General features: G+C 43.2%; 1 protein-coding gene across 1 annotated transcript in view; it reads left to right on the top strand.

Moving 5' to 3' along the window:
* Fhod3 (formin homology 2 domain containing 3) overlaps window positions 1–26,217 on the top strand; it is a 439,678-nt gene that overhangs the window by 387,380 nt on the left and 26,081 nt on the right. Inside the window, exons 16-20 of the mRNA XM_071602801.1 lie at window positions 8,979–9,137; window positions 16,442–16,624; window positions 18,170–18,289; window positions 19,360–19,521; window positions 22,785–22,975. Of these exons, the coding sequence (XP_071458902.1) occupies window positions 8,979–9,137; window positions 16,442–16,624; window positions 18,170–18,289; window positions 19,360–19,521; window positions 22,785–22,975 (815 nt within the window). The remainder of the gene's footprint in view (window positions 1–8,978; window positions 9,138–16,441; window positions 16,625–18,169; window positions 18,290–19,359; window positions 19,522–22,784; window positions 22,976–26,217) is intronic.

Below are 26,217 nucleotides of genomic sequence, written 5' to 3'. Positions count from 1 at the left end.
GCTTTTCTGGCACCACCCCTGACCCACTGATCCAGTTAGCCAGCCTCCTCCTCCTCCTCCCCCTCCCCCCTCCTCTCCCCCCTCCTCTCCCCCCTCCTCTCCCCCCCTCCCCCCTCCCCCCTCCCCCCTCCCTCCCCCTTCCCCCTCCCTCCCCCTCCCTCCCCCTCCCTCCCCCTCCCTCCCCTCCCTCCCCCTCCTCCCCTTCCTCCCCTCCCTCCCCCTCCTCCCCTTCCTCCTCCTTCCTCCCCTTCCTCCTCCTTCCTCCCCTTCCTCCTCCTTCCTCCCCTTCCTCCTCCTTCCCCCCTCCCCCCCTCCCCCCCCTCCTCCCCCTCCCCTCTTTGTGTGCTCTTTCGGCAGGTTGTGCTCATCACCCTTGGAGTTTGCTGGCGAGAGGCTATCCCTTGACTCAGGGTTGAGAAGAATGAAAAAGAGTAATGGTTTGGCAGCATAGGCACTTCTAACTTAATTTTTTTTTACAATGGAAATAGCAAGACTAAGTTGCCCTGAGAAGACCCAAAATGAGTGATTCACCTGCTCCCTCCTGTGCTTGGTTCCATGTGGCTAGATTGGTTGATGATAAGATTGGGGTTTCTGTCCTCTCTGTACCTGGAGGTTTCATTTTTACCTGAACTATGTAGTTATCTCTTAAAATACTGTAATGACTAGCTGATGGATAAATGTTTGCCTAGTTTTTGTCCAGTGTGGACATAAGAGGAAAGTAATATACAATCAGCCCTCCATATCCAAGGGAAAATATTCAAAAACTTTTGTCTGTACTGAGCATGTACAGACTTTCTTGTCATTGTTCTCTGAACAATAGCTTAACAACTATGTATGTACATAGCATTTATGTTGTATTAGGTAATATAAGTAACCTAGAGATAAAAGTATATGGGATGATGTGTACAGGTTATATGCAGATACTGTGCTACTTTATATAGCAGACCTGAGCCTCTGAGGATTATGGTGTCCTTGAATGGTTTTGTCACCAATCTCCCATGGATACTGAGGAACAAGTATATTGAGAAGTTTACCAAATTGATTCTACAATGAGACACAGGAACCTGTACCTTTGGATTTTTGTTGTTTTTGGAAAAGAAAATGTGATTAGGAGCTTATTTTAAAAGGTGACCAAAAAAAATTCAAATTAGGACTAAAACATCACTTTGGAGAGGTGTATCCATTTTGTGTATGGTCTCAATTCAGACATAACCGATTTCACTTCTGTTTCTAATCATTGATTTTCATAAAAAACAGCTGTAAATAGCCACTTCCGAATTCTGGCTCATGAGAAGTTTTTCATTAAACACAATAGACTGAAACCAAAATGAAATGGACTTCACAAGACAGCAGAAAACAAAGGAAATGGGTTTTAGTTTCCATTCGAAAACTAACACCAGACCCTAGTTATAAGGCATGGCTGTGAACATCCAAGTCACCCCCAAACAGTCACAAGCCAGAGCCAAAGCTGGAGTGACCATTTAATGAGCATGAAAAGGGCAAAAAGATGTGCTTTTTGGTTTCCTTTCAAAATAGTTTCTGAAACAGGATCCCCTTTTCTCAGCAGGAAATATATACAGCTTTGTAGAAAGATGACTTTGGTTGTGTTTTGTGGAGAACGGCAGAAATCTTGTGCTAAACTGCATGTTGTATTTCTGCTGGTCTGAAATGTGGCGAATCACATAGGAGATTAAATGAACCCCTGGAAAGATGTCAGGGTGAAAAGCTCCTGCAAAGCTTATGGGTTTGACATGAGGAGCCCCAAGAGGTGGCCTCCCAGCTCTTGTGCCTCATCGGGGACAAGTTATCACCAGACCGAGAAAGGAAAGGAATAGAACAGGAGACCAGAAAGACGAGGACGTAGTTTCCCTTTGGGGGCCTTCTTGGGCTCACTAGGTTTTCATGGGGGTGGGGGGGCTCCTGGATGAATTTGGAGATTAGTTTAACTTCATTTACCCCTAAATTTCAGAATACATCAGAAACTACTAACAGTGACTTTTAAAGCAAATTTGGGGGTAGTGATTTGATTGATTGGAGGATAAGCCCGGCCTGGGCTGTTTATAAAGCACCTCAGGGACTTTTGAGTACAACCAAGGTTGTGACTTGATGATTTAAAGTGACAAATGAGGCACCAAAAGGGCATTGCCTCCCTATCACCACCTCCCACAGTGAGGCTCCTCATCTATTTTCCTGAGATGAAAAACCTCCCTACACTATATTCAAGGTCAGGGCATAAGGGAATATATTATTTTACTTAACATCAACCTCAGACAACCTGAATTCTACCTGGAAATTCGAGAGACAACTTCTATGCCTGTTGTGCCAGCACAGGTCCTCATGTATGTCTCCTGGTTAGGGTAATAGATACATGACCACAGAATGTCTGTTTAATCACTGGCCTTTGCTACCAGAGACCCAAAGGGCAAATACTGGACGTTAGTATTTTTTTCCCTTAACAGGAAGGCAAGCTTATTCTGGTGAAAATTTTATGCCTAAGTAAAGGCTTTTCAGTTTTTTGTTTGTTTTTTTTTTTTTTTTTGAGACTGTTATTTATTTCTCATTTTGTGCCTTACACTTTTGCTGTGTATCACACCATCTCCCTTATTGCAAGGAAAATTCCATAGCTGTCTCATCCTGGCGACATCTATATTATTGCATCCTTGTAACTGCCCCTTTCTCAATGGACAGTTTGGAAAAGGTCCTGTGGCATCACTCTTTGGCAGTGGTCAGGGAGCGAGGAGGAATGATTCACCATTTCTAGAGCTTTGGAGCCAGACCAGACCTGGGGTCTCCAACAGAGATGTTGAGAAGTGTGCTCAGAGCTTGGTTGCCTTTCATGGAAGCCTTCTAGGACTTTGCAGTATTCTCCAAGACTCAGGGTTCTCTAAATAAACCATGTCCTTAGCCTTGTTTCTATTTTTTAAGCTCAGGACCTCCTGGGATGACGTTCTATGTGTTGAATGTTTTCTTTTTAAATACTACCTTCGATTCCTAGTGAAATTACCACTTAAAAATTCAAAGGAGGTGATCAATTGTGTTGGTATTTCCAGGAACTTGAGGCTTAATGGTTACTGTGTACTATTTAAATTTGGCTCTCCACCTTTTTAAAATCTGCGGCCTGAATCCTCATGCTTCTCTTTCCCCAAACTTGCATAACTCCTGAGGGAAAGTTAAGGTCTTTTCTTCTCCCTAGGATGCTGATCCAAATCAAGTTGTGGTCATTCTTCTGTGGTGGTTGCCCTTCCCCCAACAAACTACTGAGGATCAGGTTTGGGTCCTCATTTACAGGTTCTAAAAATATTCATTCTTGGAGGCAATAACTTGTTTTATCCAGAAATCTGACTTCCATATCTCCTTTCTGTGAGGCATTTTGTCATCCTGTGTGTATCAAGCATTAGTGTTAAGCCAGCCAGCCCTCTGGGCGGGGTCTTGACTCTGTGTGGCTTATTTCAGAGGAACCCCTGTAACTGGCTTACTATTTTAGCAAATATTCCTATCACCCGATGTGACTTTTGGCCTCTAGGAGAGGCTGAACTTGCAAGGTCCTGTTCTTGGGGCTGCTGGTTCTAGAGAGGGGATCTCTACACATGTAGCTCACTGCCAGGTAAATCTGAGGCTGCAGAAATAGCCACAGGCCTTCCTTCTGTTAAGTCTTGGCATTTAGCAATTACCACTTAGGTTGGCTCCCTCCTCTGTATGACAGAAGTCCTGTGAGTCTCTTAGCCTCAGGTGCTTCCCATCTGAAGTCTCATTCTGAAGGGACTCACCCCTGTCTTCCTGAAAACTGTACCCTGACACCCCCTACCCCCACCCACAGGCAGCTTGAGAGAAAGGAGCCAAGTTGCCTCCATAACCTCCTTCCTGTCCCTTCTAAGAGTTTTCTGCTCCTCTGGGCACAGAGGGTAATTCTCTGTCTCCCTGCCCCCTCTCCCTACAGTGTTCTTGGCCAAGTCAAAAACAAAAACAAAATCCCTACATGGCCTCCAAGCCCCAAGCATTTCTCCCAAGAATGTTCTGCTCTGGAATAGAAGGGGCTACTGGGGCGTGCTGGAGGCTCCCTGGTGGGTTGCAGCTTTGTGGGAGGAGCGCTGCTTAACTGGGTTTTCTGGCACTAAAACAGAGCCGGACTTTTTCCCAGCATACCTCTTCCCTCCTTAAAGCAGTAAGGAGTTCTTCTCTCTTGAGTTCTTCTGGACATATTTGGGAAAGTAACATGTTCAGAGATAGCCCCTCAGTGGTGTTCCCCACACTGCTTCCATGGACCCTTTTGCTGATCCACCCTGGAGATAATTGTTCCTGTTTGAGTATCCACCCATCCCCACTGATGCCTCCTTCCAACGACCTTTTCTCCCTGTTCTTGGAACTTAAAGATGGCGGCAGAGGTTTGGTGGTTGACTTTTCATGAAAGAATTGTCTGAAATGTCTTCAGGTTGCAGTTGGTAGGGATGGAGAGGTACCCCAGGCATCAAGAGGGTGCTCTGAGGAATGGTACACCCCAGCCATTCCGGCCCTTGGCTATTCCCACACCAGCCTGTGTTCCTGCTTTCCCCTGGCCTTTTGCCTACCCGAAGAGGAAGGTGTCAGTGGGTCTACTCTGTTAGTGTTCACTCGCTATATTATTCTGTTAGACTTTTTTGGTCCCATATTAGGAATCCCTCTCATGGTAGATTCTGGGTCGCTAATCTTAGTGTCTTTGTTGAAATCCCCTGGGCCATTATATGAGTTCTTCTACCCTGTCATTCTGTTCTCTTCTATCATTCCAGCTATTCAAGGGTCTGTGCTACACATTTTGTCAGTTTTGCAGTAAGCTTTGATGGCGGAGTAGATATTACATGTAACTCTCCTTTTTAAGAATATTTTTGACTTTTTAAAATATTAAACTTACAATTTTTGTAATTCCAAAAACAAATCTTCTGGAATTTTAATAGGATTATTTTAAATATATTAGATCAGAGAGACCTAATTATACTTACAAAATTGACTTTCCTATCTAGGAACATGATGTTTCTCATTTATCCTATTCGTCTTTTATTACTTTCAAGAAAATTTCATCACTTTCTTGCTGTAGCCTTTGCCCTGTAATGATATTTCAAAAAGTTTGGAGTTTCGTTTCCTTGTTTGGGTCTTGTTTTGGGATGTGTATCATCTATCAAACGTAAAATGACTTTTCTGCCTAGAAACCTTGCCACTTCGTTCCAACCCGTTACCTCTTCCTCATCACATTTCACCACCACCTCCTAGATGCCTTCAGAGAGAGGGGTATTTGTGTGTCTTCAGTAGGACCACTCTGCCTTCTCTGACTCCTGCTTTATATCCCCTTTCTTTCTTTGACCAATTTCCTAATTTTCCAATTGTATGTAAACTATGGACAATCACCACTTTCTGACCAAAGAAATATACAATAAGGAAAAGGGTATCTGAGAAAGACTTGGTAAATGTAGAATGGAGGGTTGGGGAGAGAAGAGTCTGGAAGTGGGCATGATGGACTGGTGTGAAACTGAGTGCTGGGAGTCAGGCTCAGGTGGAGGTGGCAGGTATGGAGGAGGAGGAATAGGCATGGCAGGTTTTATGGAAAAAGGGTGGGCAGTACTTCCACTGTTGTGGGACCATGTGGAGGATATAGTGAAGCTCATGATTGTAGATCTGGGGCTTGATCCAAAAGGACAATCAAAATGAATCAGAACTGATAACTGATCATCCTTGGACATGGTCATGGGCTCCAAAGCTTAGAGAGCTTTGGCTTGCTCTTGCAGATGTGACTCTGGTTCTTATGGGAGGGAAGGAGATGAGGAGACAGTCCCATCTGACCCGCTCCCTCATCTTGGGCAGAATTGACCAGAAGACGCACAGAAGACACACTTGGTGTTCAGCAACACCAAGTAGAGCTTTACTTTAATTATCAAGAGTGGCATTTAAAACACCTCTTGCTAAAATCCAGAAATTGAATAATTCAATTCCAGGTGTTCCTTCTTACCTTTCCTTCATGCCTGGTAGATGTGCTCTGTGGGGACAGCTCTCCCTGTTGTCTCAGCTTGTTCAGTAGTTAATAGTGGAGTGTGTGGACATGTCCATCTCTGTAAACTGAGTCCTACTGAGATTGGAACAAGATCATGTCAGCTTCAGAGCCACTATGGAGGTTTTGTGTTTGACATAAATGGACATCGGCTACCAGGGAAGAAGCTGAAACCTGAGTGGTGGTGCTTTTCCAAACTGTTTGTGGGCAGCTGTTCATGGTGGGGCTGTGTCTCCCCAGAGGGAAGCATCCTTTTCTCATTTGTACAGAGGCTCCAGCTGGCCTAGCTGGGCTTGCACAGTTATCACTCCAGGATCCTTGAGTGACAAGGACAATATGGATGAGAGGCTGAGGACTGACAGTTCCCAGATTATCCTTGCTGCATGACCATTACTTTGTTCCTTATGCTCATAAGACGTTCTAGGGACAAAGAAGAGAAAGGATAAAGGCCTAGCTTGTTAGATCTGTCCATTTTTAATTAGGAAATCAAAAAACCAGAACTAAGTCACAGGGCCAGATTCAGGTACAAAGAGGGTTTTTTTTTTTGTTTTTGTTTTTTGTTTTTGTTTTTTTAAATGGACGTATTGCCAGCTAAAGAAGAAATGAGAGTCCTGGTGGTGATCAGGCAGGAGAGAACAGATGCTGAGTAGGTGCTCTGCAGAGCCTGGAGAGGAGGCACCCCAGTGCTTTATCACAGGTTATAACATCTCCTCCTCACTGCCCATATTCTGCATTTTGCAAAACCTTTCTCATTCCTTCTTAGTATTCCACATAAAACATATTATTTTAAATTAGATTTCAAGACTAAATTCAGAATTTTTGGTTTATTTGGCTAAATATATAAAAGACAAAGCCTGCCTTGCAGAAGGGGAAGCATCTATGCCACATGTCTCTGGGAGCCCCTGTTCAAAGCCAGTGACCACACCCGCAGGAATTGCCCCTCCTGGCCACCAGGCCTCCAAACAGCTGGGATGTCTTCAGTTGTTTTCTTCATGAAGAAATTTGAGTTTATTCCCAAATGCATATTTAAGGATCTAAAATAGAATGTGAGCAATTAAGTTTGGAGGGCCCAGGAGAACTTTAGGGGGCTTCAATCTGGTTCTCCTTGGTGACTTCCATGTCTAGTGTTGCCTCAGGCCAGCTTGCCAGATGGCTCAGCTGCTCCCAGGCCTCATTTTCTGCTTCAAAGGAAAGGGTGAGAGTGAGAGTGGTTAGGAAGCACCGTGAGCCATCCAGCGAGGGCTGGCTGTAGAGTGTAGTCAGAGTCCCTTGGCAGGCCCCTGAGGTCTTTAGGGATATGGCCCCATCAACCTCCAGCCTCATTCCTGGCAGGTCCCAACAACCTAGGCAAAGATACTGCCCATCTCCTTACCTTATCCTTTGGACCCAGGATAGATCCCAGGTGTTCTTTAGGGCGGAGCTCCAGTGACTCACTCCACCCAGTGAGTTGTAGCTGCCTCACAGTGGAGCCCCCTTGCAGTGAACACATTTTGTCTCTGTGCTGTGTGTCTTCCTTCAGGGGAACCTGCTTACTCATTTCCCGTTACTCAGGGCATGCATCAGAATGCTCATCCTCCCAGCTGTGTGCGCCTCAAAGGAAACATGGGCAAGAGCAGATGTGCTGGGCCAGGTCTCCTTTCACTTAACAACTCCCTTGTCACCTACAGTTCCTTAGAATTGAAGGGGAAAGTTTTGGGGGTGGAGGGAGTGTTGTGGTTTGTGGTCACAACTCTGGGTCATGAAACATGTTGGCTCAGTGCCTCGCACACCTTCATTTGCTAGGGCTACCATAATAAAATGCCACAGACAAAACAAGCATTTATTGCTTATAGTTCTGGATGCTGGCAAGTCCAAAATCAAGGTGCTGGCCAAGTTGGTTCCTGCTGAAGGTTCTCTTCCTGGCTTTCAGATGGCTACCTTCTTGCCATTTGGTATAAGGAGAGAGCTACCTGTTTTTGTTTGTTTTCTTATAAGAATACTAATCCTATCAGGTGGACCCACCCTTGTGACTTCACCTAAACCTAATTACTTCCAAAGGCCCCACCTCCAAGTACCCTCACATGGGGAGTTAGGGCTTCAAGATAAATTTTGGGTGAGGGAGCATGCAGATATTCAGTCTGTATGCTAGCCCTGGGCTGCCTACAGGGATGAGAGGGGCCTAGGGCCTGCCTCCAAGGGGGACCCAGGCCAGCGGGGACACCATGCACAGGGTTCTATGAGGATGTCAGGATACTTCTAGTTCCCTGTTCTCTTCCCCAGCCTGAGCCTGCCTGTACCTCTTTCTTCTTCATCAGCACGTGGCTTGCCATCTCTCTCCTGTAGTGGGCCCTCTTCATCCACCCAGTGGGCAGCTGCACAAATGACTAAGTGTGGCAAGAAAGGCACAGGTGACCTGATAGAAAGGACACGGGACATTTGAAATGGGCAGGCGGACCTTGAGGCAATGCAGCCAGAGATCTGGGGGGGGGGGGAGGGGGGGAGGGGCGGTTCCTGTCCTCTCAACCTGTGCACTCACTTCTCCATGCACACGCCAACCAAGACACAAGTTGACACCTTACAGCCCACAGGAAAGGGACTCTGAAAGATTTTACTATTGTTTTCACTGCTTCTGTGAAAAAAAAAAACAAAAACAAAATCACAGGTTATAGCTGTCTCACAGTTGAAAAAAAAGGTTTTTTTTCCTTACAAAATATCACATTTTCTCCCAATTGAAGGAAAATCTGTTTTATTTTGTAATGTGTCTGACTCACAAAGTTCCATTGCTGACCCAAGTTTGGCGGTGTCTCAGAGCCCAGTCCTTGATCTCTCTCTTCTGGACTGAGCAGTAGCCAGTCCTCGCCTGAGCTGCAATTGGGGCCATTTGTTTTCATTTCTGAGTAAGTGGTGAGTTTTCTTTTAATACTGAAACACAGAAAGGACCCATGGTGATGCATTAATCTTGGATTTTCCTTGTTTTATCACCAAGAAAACTGCTGCAGATGGAAAAAGGCAGGAGATCATCGTTCTAGATTCCAAGAGGAGCAATGCCATCAATATTGGTCTTACGGTCCTGCCCCCTCCAAGAACGATTAAGATAGCCATTTTGAATTTTGATGAATATGCCTTAAACAAAGAAGGAATTGAGGTAAGAGAAGCTGTCAAACATTGTTTCTGTTCTGAAATTTATCACATGCATAAAATGTACTTATTATTTCATCCAAAGTGACTTTCCTCATAGGCTGGCTTGCCGTTTTTCTGTCCTCAAGAAGATTCTGAATAATAATTTTTTTCATATTTACTCCACAGAGAGGCAAGCCTCATTTGCCTATGAAGTTCAAAGACCCTCCTTCTGCAGTTCTTGTACTGACCTCCCTCTGATCACACACGCTCTGCCTATCTCAAAATGGAAATAGACTGTCAGAACCTCCTTAGGAGGCTGCTAGGTTCTTCTTTCATGTCATTTTACATCAAATATGTTTAGCAAACAATTTCAAAGATAAGGTTTTCAATATGTGATCACATCTGTGTAAAGGACTTCGTTTCTGTCTTCGCGCTTGTTGGGATATACAGAGAGATGTCTTGTTAAATAACTGGAAGAACTAAACCAGTTGAGGCTGTAGCCCTTGTTGATCTGAATGTCAAAAATGGAGAGAGATTAGGTGACATGTCTGTGGCTGGTAGGTGGCCCAGCTGAAGCCATGGTTCACCTGCTGTGCCAATGTTCATGTTCTTCCACCAGGCCATCATCTTCACCATAGTGCCAGTTTGTAGCAAGTGAAATCTCTTACTCTAATAATGAAATGACTGGTGGAGCTAATGGCCATCCCAGAGTCCCCTATAGGGGTGTTGTAGTCTTAGGAGCCACTTCATCAAAAGTGGGAGGTTCTAGGAACATTACTTTGTGACATTGAGTGACACCCAACCCATCCTCCCATTGACCAGGAGCTCTGGACTCCTTCAAAGCCTCTCCATGATTGGGTTCATTCATGCACAGTCTCATTTGAGCATGGAGGGAACCAGTGAAATCTGACCCCAAAGAGGGGGAGTCAGTTTTTGCCAAAAATGTGAGGAAGGGTTGGGTCACAGTGCCAAACTTGCCCACAGCCCTGGGTTGAGAGGCAGCGATGGGCACACAGTCTGGACCCTGTGGGCCCTGTGTGCCTTTGTGCTTTGAAAAGTAGAGGCTTTCAGAAGAAAACTTGCTAAGAGGCCTATGTGGGGTCCACTTGTGTCCTCCAGAATTCATGCTCTCCCAGAAGAGAGCATGAGTTTTGGAGGACACAACTGGCCTTCCTTGGAAATGGGTCTCAGGGATATAATCAAGTTAAGGTGAGATCAGACTGGATTAGGATGTGCCCTAAATCAGATGACTGGTGTCCTTACAAGAAAAGGGATGTTGTTGGGACATAGACACAAAGAAGAATGCCATCTGAAGAGAGAATGCACATGTGATGACGGGGGTAGAAATTAGAGCAGTGTGTTCATAAGCCAAGGAATACCAGGCAAACAACAGAACTGCAAAAGAGGCCAGGAGCAGCTCTGCTTCAGAGAGAGCATAGTACTGCTTAGTCCTTGATTTTTGGACGTCTAGCTTCTAGCACTGTGAGAATAAATTTAGTTGTGTCAAGCCACCTAGTTTGTGGTACACTGTTATGGAAGCCCTAGGAATGCATATGAGGCTCAAGCAGCTGGAACAGGTACAAGAGGGAAAATGCATTTCCTTCCTCGCTGGACAGGAAGTTGTGCCCTAATCCCTGAAGTCAGGCAGAATATCCAGGTGGGCACAAGGCAGAGCAGGGTAGGGGGATAAAGGAATGAGTTAGATACAGCAGGCAGAGACAGAGATGTTCAGGCAGCAAGCAAGAATGGTCAGGCTCAGCCTCTGTGTGAGGCATCCTCACTCTGGGGTCCTCCAGACTGGTAAGGAAGAAGGCTGTGGCCTACCATTCTGTGAACTTGGATGAACCAAGTGTGAAGTGGTTTTGAGAAGCAAGTTATAGGCTCTCTCAGATCGTCCTGTTTACTTTACAAGGTCCTTTAGAGCTTGCAAATGCTTCAGTTCATACATGGAGAGGTTTCACATACAGCCAGAGCCAGCCCAATGAAAGGAAAAAAAAAAAAATGACAATTTCTCCTTTTAAAGATCCTTCCCCTCCTCATCAGGAAAACTTGAAATTCCATCAGAATTTGAGTTTTGCCTTTGTTTTTTTCCTGAAATACAGCTCTCCCTGGGCTGGGAAAGTTTCAGATAATAAATTACTCAGATGTTAGAATGAACCAATTACTCTTTTTCCCTGTCTGAGCGATTGTAAGTTGAGCACCCTTTTGATCCATTAAGGAATGTAAGAGTAATAACGATGCTGATGGCTATAGGAATAAACACAGCACTAGTCTGGCTTTCATGGGTTTCTTACTGTGGACTGGGCACTCTATAGGTGTTTTATAGCACCTATAGGTACACACTGCTGTGCTTCACCTTAAAAATGAACCAATTGAGTCCCAGCATCAGTCTGTGCCAAACTCACAGAAACAGGAGATTGTGCAGAATATGAGCCCTGAAGCCTGAGTTCAGGGTGCAGGGCTTGGAAGCATATGGCCCAGGAGTCCCTCTCAGGCCTGGGCTATGTGACCCTAGAATGGGAGGGAATCTGAAAAGGGGTGAGAAGCACACAGGAGCCAGCCCAGAGCCCCTCACAGCACTGCCAATGGCCTTTCACCCAGGAATAGCTGGTGGGCAGATAGTTTGAAGTGAGAGAAAACAGCTGCAGAAAATACCAGTAAATCCTCACTGAGGTTTTATTGTGTCATAAGTCCTCAGTAAACTCATTGAGTCACAGTAGCACTTGGAGTTACAACATTTTGATCAGTTTTCCTCTAAAGCAAGTTTCCGCACACTCAACACTATTGCCATTTGGAGTTGGACAGTCTTTGTTGTGGGGCTGTCCTGAGCCTTGAAGGATGTTTAGCAGCATCTCTGGTCTCTACCTGCTACATTCCAGTAGCATCTGCCTACCTGAACCTTGACCCATAGCCCCAAATGACTCCAGACATTGTTTTACGTTTCCTGGGAGTAGAATCACCCAGGCTGAGAATCACTGATCTAAAGACTTCCTGTGTGAATCCAGGGACTGTGTATATCCCTCAGCAATTCCCAGCATGGCTGGGAAGACTCCAATGGAAAAAAGTACTCTTGACAGTGTAGACTCCAGGCACTCTGACATCATCTTCTATCTCTGGCCATTGATCTCAAGGGACCAGGAAGGCATATAAGAAAGATCTAGATCCATGTGCTGGGCAGTACCCAGAGCTGATTTAGTAGGTTTGTTGTTCAAGAATTAAATTGAAACTGAGATGGCAGCTGTGAACTTACAGATCTTCGCTAATAAGATTTCCAGCTAATGCCCAAAGAGCCTTTCGCCAAACCGTCTGCTTCTTGAACACATGTACCGTGGCCTGGCACCATGGCTTAATAGGGCCATTTGAAAGTTCTGTATACCTAAATGTAATTAGGATGTATTAAATGATATCCTGTGGCTTTGCTTAGCAACCAGTGGTATGTATCTGGGTTTATGATGCAAACCTAAGGGAGCAATTAACTTCATTAAGGAAGTAGTATTTATGAAGAATATTAAATTTGAGAAAATTATTTTAGGGCCATCTCTAAGTAGCATAATGATATTTTCCAAAGTAAGATGTCATCAAATTATCACAAATGGAAGTATGAGGAGTCCTCCTTTTTATTTTTTTTCCCTTTTTTAATTTTTAGAGTTGGTCTACTTAGAGGGCAGCACATTTGAATGGTCCCAAATGAAGTTTGACTTGGCTCAGTTTGGTTGTGAGGCCTGACAATATCCTGGTAACAGACATTTCCTTCAGCCATTTAGGCAAAGCTACAGCATCTCTCTAAATAGTTGGTGTTATATGAGGCCTGTCTCCAGGTGGCCAACTGGGTGATGGACATACTCAATTGAGCCTGCCCGTGGAGAGTTATTGTTGGCTTAGTAGGACCAGGGAACCAGGATGCTCTGATCATTGGACACAGCTGTGCTGTTAATTTTGCACTTCCAATCTCCATTAACTATGGAGCTGGTGCTACGAAAGGACACACAGCCCTTAGGTGGCTTTTTAGCTCTGTCTTGGTTGGTCCAGCCTGGTCTCAGGCGAGTCATTTCAACTGTAAGTTTGATGAAATAATTTCTGCCCAGTGTGCCTCAAAACGTAGTCACCACAAAGAATCCTGCTTCTGTATACAATTAAAATGCTAATTTTAAAAATAATAACAGAGAGACCAATTAGAGCAAGGAGACCCAGGGGAGGGAGGAAGAGGAGGGGAGAGAAAGGGAAGGAACTAGAGAATGAGATTGATTGAATTATGTGCATGTATGAATATGCTATAACAAATTCCACTGATATGTATGATTATAATGTACCAATTTTAAAAAGAATGAAAGGTGATACTATCAAGATGCTTTAAGGTTTTTCCCCCTAAGTTGCTACATCAAAATAAGTACATGGAAAGAACATTTTCTCATGAGAATATGAAAATTGTATATAAACCAAGCTCAACCCTAAATTTTCTGCTGTTATCACCCAAATCCTCATTGTAGATTCTTACTCAAAATTCTAGCCAGGGTTCTGTTCACAATCACAAAGCAAAATAATGACTCATTATGGTCTTACTCCAGGAGAATTAAATGGTCAAACCCAGTACTATGTGGGTTCATAAAAATGGATATTTTTGCACTGCTTTCTCTGAAATATACTTGCTTTTGTATTTGAAAGTCATATCTCGAGAAGCATTAAAGGGACATTGTCAGGAAGATAGCTGAAAATACTGTTATCACATTCAGGTTTTGGTTTTGTTTGATGTTTGTTTACCTGCAATACCAAATGGTAATTGTAAAATCATCAATAAACCCATTGATGTGGTAGAAAAGCAAGTAAAAATGTTAACCTTTTCTTGTTAACCTTTGCTAATGGAAAAAGGGCCATTGGGCTCACAGGAGGTGGCTTTGACTTGCCAATTCCACTGTCTTATGGCTACTCCTATTGTCAGTGATGTGTAACAAAATAAAGCAAAGCAAAATGACAGATGGCAACCTCATAAGTCTTCAACAGTGAACAAATGGTTTGAATTAGAGGAGTGAAAAACAAAAGTAAAAATGTTTGACTTTCTCAAAGGAACAAAGCAACCAAATTGTTGCAGGAAAAGGCCTTCTGAAGGTTATAAAAGGTGTTGGCAATTTTTTGTTTTGGAATGCTTGTCATGCCTAAAACAATTTAAGCATTAAGGAAATTAAAATACAAACTTTAGTTTTTATTTTGAAAACTAATTTGGTTCAAATCATGGATTAAGAGGCGATATCTACTGGAATTGTTTATTTTTTAATGCCATCTGTGTGGACGGTGGGCCATGAGCCAGGCAGTGAGCGAGCAAGAAGCCCTGTAACTAAGTAGTTCTCCTGATGCTCAAATTCCACCCACATAGCCTCAGTATTTGGAGTCATAATGAAGAGCAAGTTGGAAGGGACATATCCGAGGGCCCACCACTTGTCGCCTTCTGTAGCCTCATTCTGTGGCTCAGAGTACACGTCTTCGAAGTAGTTTTACATCACTAGCTTTTGATAGGGACACCCAGTGTGTTAACAGTCTCGTCAAACTCAAACTGCTTCTATCGTACCCAGATAAATCCTGAGGCACAATAATATAAACACCCATGTATTTGGGGACTGGTTCCATTTTATTTTGTTATTAAGTTTTTCATTTTGGGGGGCTAAGATAGAATAAAATTGACCTTTTTTTTGGATGGACAGTTCTAGGAGTTTTAAATCATGTGTAAATTCATGCAGTGACCACTGCAAGCAGGATTTAAAGCAATGCCAACTCCCCATACAGTTCTTCTCTGATTGTATATTTACTCCCACCTCCAGCCCCTGGGAACAAGCGGTGCAAATACATCACTGTGGTTTTGTCTTTTGGAAAATGTCATGTAAATGGAATCATATCGTGTATAACCTTTGAGTTTGGCTTCTCTCACTGAGCATGATGTCTTTGAGTCATCCACATCATTGTATGTACATAGCCCCCTCCATCCCCAAATTGAACCCAGGGGTGCTGACCAATGAACTACATCCCCAACCCTATATATGTATATATGTATGTGTGTGTCTGTCTAGGACAGGGTCTGGCTAAGTTTGCTGAGGCTGCCCTTGAACTTGTGATCCTCGTGCCTCCCCTTCCTGAGTAGTTGGGATTTTAGGAGTGTGCCGCTTGTTCCTGGCTATAGTTTATTCCTTTTATGGTCCAGTACTATTCTATTGTAGGGATGTACCATAATTTGTTCATTTACTGAAGAATATCTAACTTGAGCCCGGTTGTGTCAGTTATGAATAAAGTTAACACAAATGTTCACATACAAGTTTTTGTGTGAACTTAAGTCTTTGTTCTAGAGCAAATACCCAGGAATATAATTGCAGGGTTATAAGGTAACCTCTGTGTTTAACTTCTTGATAAACTACAGTTTTTTCCACTCTATTAATAGTGTCTTTGACAGCAAAAATTTTTAATTTGGGTGGATGAAGTTCAGTTCATCAGTCTGTTCATTTTGGTATCATGTCTAAGAATTTTTCCCTCACATGGGTCACAAATACTCTCCATTTTTCCTTTTTCTAAAAGATTATGCTATAACGTTTTACTCTTAGATCCTTACAATTTTCTATGTAATCATGTCATCTGCAAATAGAAATGACTTTACCTTTAAGACACTGTGATTATCTGTGTACAATATTAAATAGTAATGGTAAGAGTAGATGGAAATTTTTATTTTTTAAAAAAATATAATCAATATGAAATTTGAACTAAGAAGAATCATCATTCTGGTGTCTTTTTGCCTTCACCTTTCTCAACTGATTTTTTTTTTTCAGAAACAAATAAAAATAAACAAGTACATTGTTTTTTATTAGTAGATAGGTTTAAAAATACCATTTTCATTTTTCTTCAGATTTGAGTTTGATATTGAAGTATTATCACTTCTAAGTTTTTAAACAGTTAAATATTTAATGTCACATGAACCAAAAGTCAATCTGAGTTCTTTGATTCATTTTTTTAGTTCTTAAGTTAATCCATGAAAAGTGATAGAGCATGTATTATTGACCTGTTTCGCTATATTTCCTAGGGAAGACTGAGTTCTCCAATTTTCTTTTTCAATTCTTTTACTTTCATCCCCCTTTTTATTCCTAGAATGTCCTCCTTGTGCAAGATCCAGAAAATTTGGGGCAATTTGCTTAGAGTATGTTTGGTTATGATAATATAACACCCATATGTGACTGAGACACCTATACCAGACTCTTTCTACTACCTGGTTGGAAAATTATAAAATTGAATTTGAAAACATCAAAGGGGTGCGGTAGGATCCATTACTGAGAATATTTTCTATCCCATTTTTTCCAGAAAATTCTAACCATGATTCCAACTGAAGAGGAGAAGCAGAAAATCCAGGAAGCTCAGCTGGCCAATCCTGAAATGCCCTTGGGCAGTGCCGAGCAGTTCCTCCTCACGCTGTCCTCCATCAGTGAGCTTTCTGCTCGGCTCCACCTCTGGGCGTTCAAAATGGATTATGAAACCACAGAAAAGGTAAGCATTCCATTAAGAGAGGCAGCCAAAACCACATAGGATGGCCCATGTTTTTTTAGTCATGAATATTAAGGTAGCGAAATCTCATTCTTGACGCAGGATTTTCAGGGTGAGTTGATGATGACATTGTTGTATTATCACTAGCTCTGATGTTACTTGTGTCCATGCTGACTGATCATGAAGGGTTATTCTAAAGTATCTGCCTGGCACCAGCCTCAGACACTTGCTTATGAGTTTGTGGTGAGTGATTAAAAATAATTAAAATGTTTTTTTTAGATTCTGTATCTTCATTGTAGAAAACTTAGAAAATACAGAAAAATATAGTATATTTCCCGTCATCTATCACCTCATCATTATCACCCAGACTGCCATTGACCATGACAGCAGGTCTCTGGGGGGAATATTCTCAAAGGAAGGTTACAGATTAAGCAGATTACAAGAAGTTGAGAAGAGACTAGAAGGAAAGAGACCTCAACGGGGAGAAGCAAAGGGAGAGACTCCTCCTGAGTAGGGCATGGAAGGCACAGGAATCTCCCTTGGCCTATGTCAGTAGGAGTGTTTTTGCAGGCTGAATGGCAGCCAGTGGAGGGAGGGGGGGAAGAGAGATGGACGTCAATTACAGGGGATCTTAGCTGAGAAAAACCATCTAGAGAAGGAGTCTGAAGCCCAGGTGTAGAGGCTCTGGGTCTTTCTCTTCTGGAAGAGGAGGTGGCATAGTCTTATGCTGAGGGCCAGATGGATGGCAGTGGGTCTAGGCTACTTCAGAAGGGTGCTACAGGTTGAGCATTTCTAATCGGAAATCCAAATGCTCCAAAATCGTAAGCCCTTTGAGTGCCAACGCAATGATGCAAATGGAAAATTCCACACCTGATCCCATGTGATGGGTTGCAGTCCAACCACATCAGGTGCACTAAAAACAGTTTATAAATTACCTTCAGGCTATATGTGAGAGGTATATATGAAACATAAATGAATTTCATATTTAAACTTGGGATCCTATCCCTAATATATATCATTGTATTTATGCAGATACTCAGTCCAAAAAATTATGAAATCCAATAGTGAGCAACCAAGGCTAAGTATGCCTAGAGGGGAATGGAGGAGATAGGTGGTCCAGGAACAGTGGGGCCACAGTTTCTACAGTCATCTGCTTACAAGGAGAAAAGGCAAAGAGCAGGACTATGCTTTCAATGCTGAAGCCTCACAAGGAAGATTCCTTGGGAATCAGCCGTGGTCAGAGGAGAGTGAGAGGATGGGATGACCTAAGGGTCCTGCTTGGGCTTAAACTTGGGTAGAGACAGGGAAGACACGGCATGTGTGACCCAGCATGAATTCCATTTGGTCTCCACTGTGGAATTGATGGGGAATAGGTTCTCCCTGCTGCTGTTCAGCACTTTGTCATACCTAGGAGCAAATGTCCCACGGGGGAGACTGCCCCGTGCTAGAGAGAACCCTGCTTATTGTTCCTTACACCAAATGAAAAAAAGTAGCCAAATTGTCCATCCTTTTTCACTTTCTGTTTTGTTTTTTTAAAAAAACTGAAAGGAAGTGGCAGAACCACTTTTGGACCTGAAGGAAGGAATAGACCAGTTGGAGAACAATAAAACCTTGGGCTTTATCCTGTCTACTCTCCTCGCTATTGGGAACTTTCTAAATGGAACTAATGTAAGTTGTCCCTGTGCCTTATCCTCCTGCCTCTCGTCACAAAATCCCTGCCCACCGTTTGTTGATGAAGGTTGTACCTCTGGTCCCCTAAAACACAGTAGAATAAACAACTTGTGTAACTTTTTTTTGAGAGAGAGATAATTTTTAATATTTATTTTTTAGTTTTTTGCGGACACATCTTTATTTTTTATGTGGTGCAGAGAATCAAGCCCAGCACCCCACGCATTCCAGGCAAGCGCATTACCGCTTGAGCCACATCCCCAGCTCAACTTGTGTAACTTTTTTGATGAAATCTAGAAGTGGTTTTTGTCTTCAAAATATTAGAGACCATTTACTTGAACTTGAACCCTGCCACAAGAAAGCTTAAAAAAGTAAGCGCACTATTCCTTACAGAGTGTGGCTACTCTCAAAATTGACTTGGAAAATTTTCATGTACCCTGTTCTTTTTTCTCTTGACCTTCGCTCTCAACTATTCTGATTTTTATGATTAACTTGTCATTTTTTATTTTTTAATTGGTGCATTATAATTACACATAATGCTGGGGAGTTATTATGCCATATTTACACATGAACATTAACATAATTTGATTAAACTCATTTCCCAGTAACTTCTCTTTCCCTTCTCCCCTCCTGCCTCCCTTCTCCAATCCACTTGCTCTACTCAACTGATCATATTGTGTAGACGTCACTGTGGCATATTGGTATGTGGACATGGCATAATTTGGTAGATTGCATTTGGCTCTGGCCAGGAAGTAGGCATGCAGCCGGAGGGGAGAAAGAAGTTATACTTATGCAGGTGTCCGAGGCGGAGTCCCATAGCACCCTGATTGAGGGCTGAGTCCTGGGGACCTGTCTCTGGGCTGTGGTAGCAAAGGGCTGGAGGTCCAGGTCATTTCTGCTGTGTCTGGTCCACGTGTGATCAGCAAAGGATGGAGTGCATGGCCTGAGAAGCCTGAGTCACACAGAAACTAAATATTGGCTACTGCAGCTGCGCATTGATTCTAACCATCTGTGCTATTCTAAGAGCCTACATAAAACTTGTTTTTCTCATCTTTAATGTCACAAAACAGGCCAAAGCGTTTGAGTTAAGCTACCTCGAGAAGGTTCCAGAAGTGAAAGACACAGTGCACAAGCAGTCGCTTCTCCACCACGTGTGCACCATGGTGGTGGAAAACTTCCCAGACAGTTCCGATCTGTATTCAGAGATTGGGGCCATCACCAGGTCAGCCAAGGTACGTCAGTGAACACGGAGGAGCTGGCCTCACCTTGGCCTCCGCTTGTTGGATTCTCAAACCCTCTTCTTAGACACACACATGCTCTAATAAATATGACCCACAGCGCCGCCTGCATTCCCTGCTCTAGAGTCCGTGGATAGGATTCATTTCATGCCTTTTTCTAATGAACTTTTAAGATCTTTTTCCTATCTCTGGTTCTCAGATTCTTTCCTACTGAGGTATGTGAGGCTAGTCTGCCATCCCAGTCCTCACTCCTTGGGAGTGTTACTCACCAGGCTGGATTCTCCAGAACATTCCAACTGCACAGCCTGTTTTAGGTGGGCCAACAGGTCAAAAGAATGCCATCTGGCTCTTGAGATGTCCATACAATGTCACTGTGAGGTGTGGAGCTGCAGGGCATGCCTGGCCTGGCTCTGCTGCCCACAGATTGGCCGTCCGTACAGTCTTACAGGGAACGTTTTTATAGGGCTGTAAACAGTATATAGCATTGGCCCCTCGGCTGCAAGCTCTTAAAGTGAGTGCAGAGTTAATCTCTTCATGAGCATATGGTTTATTAGAAAAGAGACAGTCACAATATGTGGACCCCAGCTGCCTCCAGTGGAGGAGTATCACTGAGACTGAACAATGCCCAGAGGAATCTCAGACACACTAGAATTGGGAACGAGGAGAATGTGGGAGCACCCTTGAAGAGGGCACAGGAGCCAGGCCTGTGTGCAGGCACCTCCTGGGAACACAGCAGCTACAAGTGCTGGGACACACCAGAGCCCATGGTAGGAAGAGGGGACAGAACAGAGGACTGAGTGGGCGAGGAACAGAAGGAGAGCTGCGACGGTCCTGTTCCAGGAGCTTGCTCACTCCCTGCATTCTCCCACAGGACTGACTGGTGGGGACCTGGTGGCTGGGGGCCCTCCTTCACCTCTCAGGAGTCACAGGCTGGTAGCCACAGGCACACCAATCAGGGGGGGCCCTTCAGCTGGCCTCATGGTGTACCTACTACCTTGAGGCAAAAAGAGGCATGGAGAGCTGACAGGGCTTCACAGAACAGAGTCCCTTATTTAACAGGCACTGTTCTGCCATCTTTGCAATTATGACCTCAATTTCCTGACTAAGGAAGAAAACCCCTCTAAGAGTCTATGCAGAGGGTCCTCCAGTGGCTGCTCCAACACCCTGTGAGCACCTTCTCAGAAGACAGGTTTGTTAAGAATTTGAGGCATCTGCCTGTCTAGATCCCCTCCATATGGGTCCCGGTTCCAGAGACACCAGAGCAAATTGTTTCCCTCTTTTCGTGTCCTGTGGTTTTGCCCAGGGCTTCACCAGCTAGAATTTGCTTGGAACAAAAGTGGCCCTGGCCTAGGAATCCCAATACTAGAACAACCCCAGTGACTGTCCTGGGCCCCTTCAGTATCAGGCCTTTCCCAGAAGCCTATTGGATGTTTAGTTGTCAGCTAACTAATAGCTGCATAACTAGCCTTAAGATTGGCCACAAAGCCAACACTTCAAATAGCTTCTACCCCCTGACTTCAGCAACCACTAAATGACTCTTGATCCAGATGCTTGTGATTTGCCATAGGAGGCCAAGAGGGCATCAACCACCTCTTCTTAGACTTCATTCCCAGAGCCTTTTTGGCTGTAGAGAATCAAGAAATTCAGACCATGCAAAGTCCTGCCTGGGAGGGGGGCGACTTCCTCCTGCTGAGACAAGATCTTCTCACAGAATCTGCCTTTGTTGTCTTTAGCCCCTCCCATGTCCTTCTGAGGGTGAGGCTTTTACTCTGAGATCACATGAGTGAGTCCCTACTGGGCATCCTCCAGGACCTGCTTGTATAACCACTGTCATTGGTACCTGAGCAGAGGCTGCTTGCTCTGTGTGTCATTTTCTCCTTCTGGATTTTTAGACCACATTTATCACTCACTGTTCACCTCACCCCCCTTCTTTCAGCCCACCCATTTCTTTATCCCCTCCATCCCTCTGAATTACTCCCCCCAACCTTGGGTACTCAGGGGCACTCAACCCCTGAGCCACATCCCCAGCCACACACACCCCCCTTTTTTTTTTTTTTTTTTTTGAGACAGAGTCTTGCTAAGTTGCTTAGGGCCTCACTAAGTTGCTGTGGCTGGCCTCGAACTTGCAATCTTCCTGTCTCAGCCTCTCCAGTTGCTGGCATTACAGGCATATGCCACCATGTCTGGTCTCTCATTTTTCCATCTCACATCTCCCTCTATTAAATGTAGCCCTCAAGTGTGTTGTTTTAATATTTATTTTTTAGTTGTAGTTGGACACAATACCTTAATTTTTACATGGTGCTGAGGATCGAACTCAGGACCTCGCATGCTCTAGGCGAGTGCTATACCACTGAGCCACGACTCCTGCCCCTCAAGTGTGTTTTTTTTTTTTAATTACTAAATAACCCTCTGATTCTCATAATTTTTGCTCTAGAGATTCTGTAAAAGCATTACTTTAGAAAGTCTCATTTTGGGCCACTTCAGTCAATGCAAACTGTTGGCACTTCCCTGAGTACACAGCAGGAGCTCTGCCACATCTCTTCTTTGTGTAGGTGGTTTGCATTTGTTGACATCTCTGGTGGGTGCTGTACCCCTTCAGCGCTTGGTGATCACCTGTCTATACTGTGAGGCTCCTTGAGAACAATGATTTGGTTTCATTTAGCATTTGTCTTCGTCATCTTTGTGCCTGGTTAGGGGGGCCACTGTGTACCTGTTGCTCCATGAATGTTGGTTGAATGTCTGAATGGTGGATGAGTAAAATAATTTGTCACACAAACTATGAAGGAGATCATGGCAAAGAAAAGCTGGCTTCCCACAAGCTGGCCCCAGAACTGCAGAGCCATCCACATGAGATCCGGGTACATTCCTCAGCCTTCAGTGAAATATCATCCCTGAAAAAACGAGTGTGCTCTGAAATTTTATGAGACATCTACTCAGTTCATCTTGTACTAGGTTCTTTGATCTCATGTTTTAACTTACAGTTCCCAAAGACTTTTGTAACATTTCTTTCCAAATTAGGCAAGCAAAAGGTAACTCCTGTGTTGGGTTCATTTGGAGAACAGTTTTTATCGCTAATTTGATTTTGAGATAATGACAAATACACATGTGAATAATTTTTAGGTCATAAATATGTTTGTGTTTCAAGATGTAAATTGGGTTTTGATGTCTTGTTTCTTCCCGGAGGCACCGTGGTCTCCTGGTTGGGGTTGGTGTCCGGTTGTTCAGCGCATTTGCAGTGTTCTCGCTCTGATTTTCAGGTTGACTTTGATCAACTTCAGGATAATTTATGTCAGATGGAGAGAAGATGCAAAGCTTCATGGGATCACCTCAAGGCAATTGCAAAACACGAAATGAAACCAGTTTTAAAACAGCGAATGTCAGAGTTCCTAAAAGACTGTGCAGAGCGAATTATAATTTTAAAGATTGTCCACAGAAGGATAATTAACAGGTAGGTGTATTGAGGAACTTACAAAAAAAGAAATCACTACACTACCATGTTAAAAATATTCTGCCAACCAGGATCTGAAGGTTAGACTTATAAAAATGTTACTGTACATTCTTGGTACACAGTACATAACAAAGTGTACCTATGATAAACAGCTTCATGGATACCTAGTTGTATGTATGACAGCTTTGTGGATGACAGATGTCTGACAGCTTTGTGGATACCTAATTTTTCATGCATAATAATATATTGAATGTTGAAGGTGGAAGGAATGTCAGATAATTTCATCCAAAAATCTCACTTGATCAGAAATCGCTTCTATAAAACCTGTCAAATTGTATGCTGCCTCTCTGCAGTTGCTTGACAGTTCTACCTCCAGGGAACCTGTTCCCTTGCATGGCAGCTCTACTTGTTAGAAAAGTTCCTCCTTTATCTGATGTACTGTCTGCCCTCTGAGGACCTTCCAGTTGTGGATTCTCCAGTGGCTGCTCCAATGTCCCAAGTGCCTGAGTGAGGGCTGGGGTCCACCACAAGTGCTCTCTGGACTAGTCTTCCTCTGAATCACTGGATCCAAGAGAACCCTGGAGACATGGCAGTGATGGGTCAGGCCTGGCTTTTACCCACAGGGAGGTTGGCTGGGCATAACATGGCTCCATGTCTGTCCAGGCCTGTTCTTCCAGCAAGTAGCTAGCTGCCCAGGACTAGAATGCAGGTCCTTTAACTTCCCAGGCCAGGGCATTTCCTGCCATAGGCCCCCACTTGCTTCTCCTTTGCTTCATCACAGGAAATGGTTGTGGGACCCTCAGCCTCCATCCTTCCCTTTTCCCCTTCTTTCCTTATTTTCGTTCAACCCTCGTAGGACTTTGAATACCCTGAGCCTCTCATCTGAACATGAGCCTCCTCCAGCTTGTATCATTTGCTGGGTCTTGAGGCAGACGGTTGAGGGGGGTAGTTTTAAAAATGTTGGACAGGAAAGAAAGAAACTTCCCTCTAGGTCGAAAGCCATCTAGTAATCAGTACTTTTGGAATTTATTTGTTCAACTATAAACCCCTTTAACTGTACTTCATCCAGACTTTCCAGTTGCTCTCTGGATTGGGGGATCTTATGAAAGATTTTGTCAAATTTCTTACTAAAATTAAAATACACTATGCTTTTATCATGGTTAAAAAGGGGAGATAGGGAATGAGAGCTGGTTTGACCTTCATGCTTTGTATGTTGCAAGCAATTGCCAGCTTAAAGGAAAAAAAAAAAAATATTTCCATTTGGAATATCATGAAACTGGAACAACTTTATAAAAGTCTTATAAAGTTATTATGCTTAGTTTTATTAACCATTTTATCCCAGATAAGCACTCATTTTAATAACGAGTATATTCCTTATGAGATATTTGCTTTAATTGTTCCATCTCAGCTGGTCACTTGGATGGTGGTTGCTCCCGCCTGACTCAGATTCCTGTCTTCTGGCTGTCAGCCCATCCCACTGGGAGTGACCAGGATGGGCCAGAAATTCACTAGAATTATGGTGGGTAGTAAAAGGAGTGTGGCTAAAAGGGGTACCAGGTGGTAACAAGTTCAAAACACCTAAACCACAGAACCCTGGGTTCAAATGAAGGCTTTATCAGGAGCCCCTGCATATAGAACTGATTAAGGTAGGAATTTCTAGAGATGGATGACTGAGAGCCCAGTTGCTTTGCTTCACTTTTCCCTCTAGCATTTCCCAGGAGATGAAGTAGTCACCCAGCTGTGAGCGTGATTCATGTGGCTCTCTGCTCTAGACAGCAAACAGCTGGTACTAGATGGCTTGTCAGGCCTATGGGCCTCCCCAGTGGAGTGGCCTCCTCAACCTTCCTGCAGACTGTTAGCTCCTCAGCTGTGTGTCCCTCCAGGTGTCCTACATGCTGCACAGGGGCCCGAGGCCCTGGGTTGAGCTTGTTCAAGGAATAAGCAGGGGTCCAGTATGGCTGGAGTCATGAGAGAGGAAGCCAGAGAAGTAAGGGGGCCAGTCAGGCAGGGCCTCGTGTGGATTTCCATTTTGTTTACTCATTCATCTGTTGATGAGCATCACTATAGTCTTTTCCCACTTTCTAGCTATTAGGGATAGCGTTGCTATGAACATTGGTGTGGAAGGTCTTATGTGTACACATTTTCATTTCTTATGGGTATATGCACAGAGGTCCTATGGTAGGTCTATGTTTACCTGCGAAACTGCTGGACTGTTTTCTATGGCAGCTCTGTCTTTGTATGTCCCCACCAGTACTGTAAGAGAATTCCAGTTTTCTCACTCTTCCAGTGCTTCTGCTTGCTTTTTGATTACAGCCATCTTAGGAGGGTGTGAAGTAGTACTTCCTTGTGGTTTTAATTTGCATTCCTCTATTGGTTAATAATGAACATCTTTTTATGTGCTTCTTGGCTATTTGCATATCATTTTAGGAGAAATGTCTATTCAAATCCTTTGTTTATCTTTTTGGCATTGAGTTGTAAGCTTTGTTTATTCTGCTCACAACTTCCTTTTCCCACATATGATTTGCAAATATTTGCTCATGTTCTGAAGGTTCTCCTCACTCTCAATGATAACCTTTGTAGCAAAAAAGTTTTTAATTTTGATAAGTTTCAGTTTATTTTGCCATTAGTTGTTTATGCTTTTGTTATAATCTTTTTGAAAAAATTGTCTAATCCAAGGTCAAAAAGATTTATACTTTGTTATTGTTGAGTTTTATGCTAGTGTTTTTTGCTAGTGTTTTTTTGAGTCTCCTTGATTTTAAATACAAGTTGTGTTTGTCACAGGAAAGAATAAATTAATGTCTCTCATTAGGGGAAAACATTTAAGGGAGGCAAATTGCAGTGATCAAAAGCAAAAGTTTTGTCTACAAATAGTGATATTTATGTAGTACTATTTGTTTCGCATAGATTTGTTTTTATCTTTGTTCTCATTTCCTGATAACTGAAACTTTACAAATTTTAAACAAAATTAATTTTTAGTTTATAAATTAAATAGCTGAAATAAATTAATTTTGTTCTGTTTATTTGGTGTTTCCTAGCTAAATTACAGTTCTATGTAATATTGTAAGAAGATATTTCAAAATATTTACTCAGGAAAAACTTTATAAACACCAATTAGAAACTATAAATTAACATGTTCATGTCTACTCCAAGTATTCATTAAAGGAATTGCTTTTTTTTTTCTCCCTTTGCCTTTTTATACAGGAATTTCTAAGCAATATTTCTTTATTCTTATCCAATTCTTG

Source organism: Marmota flaviventris, chromosome 16, assembly GCF_047511675.1.
Source record: "Marmota flaviventris isolate mMarFla1 chromosome 16, mMarFla1.hap1, whole genome shotgun sequence".
NCBI classification, from domain to species: Eukaryota; Metazoa; Chordata; class Mammalia; order Rodentia; family Sciuridae; genus Marmota; species Marmota flaviventris.
The sequence above is the reverse complement of the archived record's forward strand: the minus strand, read 5'-3'. Positions and strand labels throughout refer to the sequence as shown.